This window comes from Octopus bimaculoides, chromosome 15 (assembly GCF_001194135.2).
Source record: "Octopus bimaculoides isolate UCB-OBI-ISO-001 chromosome 15, ASM119413v2, whole genome shotgun sequence".
NCBI lineage: Eukaryota > Metazoa > Mollusca > Cephalopoda > Octopoda > Octopodidae > Octopus > Octopus bimaculoides.
Genome location: NC_068995.1, coordinates 44446333 through 44448764, shown reverse-complemented (window position 1 = coordinate 44448764; position 2432 = coordinate 44446333). Strand labels below are relative to the sequence as shown.

Genomic DNA, 2432 nt, shown 5'->3' with positions numbered 1-2432 from the left:
ATATGTATGTATGTGTGTGTATGTGTTTGTGTGTCTGCGTTTGTCCCCACAACATCGCTTGACAACCGATGCTGGTGTGTTTACATCCCAGTAACTTAGTGGTTCGGCAAAAGAGACCGATAGAATAAGTACTAGGCTTACAAAGAATAAGTCCTGGGATCGATTTGCTCGACTAAAGGTGGTGCTCCAGCATGGCCACAGTCAAATGACTGAAACAAGTAAAAGAGTATCAAGGATAATTTTCTTAATTGAGTAATGCTAGTATCTGAACTCCTGCTGTCTCAATAATAATTCTGTAAGTTAACTATTCAAGGAACACCTTAATTAGTAATCAAATAACCCTGTCAAAGTATAAACAGTGTAAAACAATATCAATATCTGTAATCCACTATTCCCATTCTGGGATAACAAATGTTGAATTGGTACAGAGGCAAACAGGGTTATAGCTGACAAGGTGTTGATGTCTTAGTGCTCTGTAGTGAAAGGCATACTTTAGTCAATAATGGTTGCTGTGACACAGGTGTCTAGCTATTTGGATATTTGATTTATCACAATCTCAGCTGCTGTCTTTATGTAACAAGTTTACAATAAGACTGGGGTTTCTTTTTTTTTATATATATATACACAGAAAGCTCTAAATACATGCTGTTTATTATTCTGTCTTGCAATAACGAGATCGTGTTTTACAAACTGTTATTTTTATTTAATATAAATTCTATGGTGACCATCATCATCATCATCGTCATCATCGTTTAACGTCCGCTATGATGATGATGATGATGGTTACCATAGAATTTATATTAAATAAAAATAACAGTTTGTAAAACACGATCTCGTTATTGCAAGACAGAATAATAAACATCTATATTTAAATTGTACCTAAATTAGAAACAATTACTTTAAAACAATAAAGTTTGAATAGTAAAATAATGCTCAAATTATGAGAACAATAAAAAAAATGACAATAAAGCAAATAGATGTCTTAGAAAAGACAGCTAAACAATAAAAACTCACCTTGCCGGATACTGTTTCACCATCAAAGTAGAGAAAATGTCTCTCTTTTTTGCCTTCTTCAGTTTTAATTTCAGCAGTTTTTCTGCTCTCTTGGCCATCTAATACAATGTCAATCTCAGCACTCTGGCCAAAACCTAAAAAACTCTGGCAAAACAAAAGAAAAAAAATGTTACTGGAATCAAAGCCATTAGATGACAACGTTTCTCTAAAAGAAATGGAAAAACTTTCAAAATACAAAGACCTAGAAATAGAGGTAACTCGAATGTGGAATCTAAAAACAGAAACAATTCCTATCATAGTAGGTGCCTTAGGTATAATAAAAAAATATTCAGACAAATACATAACAAAAACACCAGGACTTACAAATATATATAACATACAGAAAATTGCACTACTGGGTACTGCACACATTCTACGCAAAACACTTTCAATACAGTAAACATAAGAGCACCACAGCAAACCACAGCACATACCCAAGGCGCAGAGCTGCGCTCGGTAGTGAAGTGAAAGCATGTTATAAAAATAAAACTACTGAACAATAATAATAATAATGGTTTCAAATTTTGGCACTAGCAGTAATTTTGTGGGACGGATTAAGTCAATTACGTTGACCCTTTGTACTCAACTGGTACTTATTTTATCAACCCCAAAAGGATGAAAGGCAAAGTCAACTTTGGCAGAATTTGAACTCAGATGACATACGAAATGCTGCTGAGCATTTTGCCTGGTGTGTTAACAATTCTACTAGCTCACTGTCTTAATAATAACATCGGTTTCAAATTTTACCATAAGGGCAGCAATTTTTGTGGGAGGGGAATAGTTGATTACATCAATCCCAGTACTCGACTGGTACTTAATTTATCAACCCTGAAAGGATGAAAGGCAAAGTCAACCTAGGTGGAATTTGAACTCACAACATGACAGCAGACGAAATACTGCTAAGCATTTCGCCCGGCATGCTAACGATTCTGCCAGCCCACTGCCTTAGATAATGATAATAATAATAATTTCAAATTTTGGCAAAAGGGCAGTAATTTTAGGAGAAAAAGCATAGTTGATTATACTGATTTCAGGATTGGTACTTTATTTCAGCTGGATTACATTCCAAGTTCAAATCCCACCATGGTTAACTTTGCCTTTTATCCTTTTGGGGGTCGATAAAGTACCAGTTGAGCTTTGGCCTTCTCTACTACCAGCCATCACTGTCTCCCCCGTAGGCCCCCTCTGTTGCTGGCCATCACCAACTCTCACCCTCACTTTTTTGCCTACTTCTGCTGTTGCCAATCACCCCTCTCATGACTACATCTCAAAGAATCCTGCCTCTTACAGCATACTCCTGACCTTCCCAACCACTCGTTGAATTCTGCCTGATGACATAGTCCTGTCTCCAAATCTCCTCCACCTGAGCTAATGTTCAT

The 2432-nt window shown here is 36.3% G+C and overlaps 1 protein-coding gene across 1 annotated transcript in view; it reads right to left on the bottom strand.

Annotated features, from left to right (window-relative positions):
• Window positions 1-1326, bottom strand: part of LOC106882383 (vacuolar protein sorting-associated protein 26B-like) — a 13495-nt gene extending 12169 nt beyond the window's left edge. Inside the window, exon 1 of the mRNA XM_014933044.2 lies at window positions 1015-1326. Coding sequence (XP_014788530.2) covers window positions 1015-1311 — 297 coding nt within the window. The 5' untranslated portion in view covers window positions 1312-1326. The remainder of the gene's footprint in view (window positions 1-1014) is intronic.
• Window positions 1327-2432: the final 1106 nt, after the last annotated feature.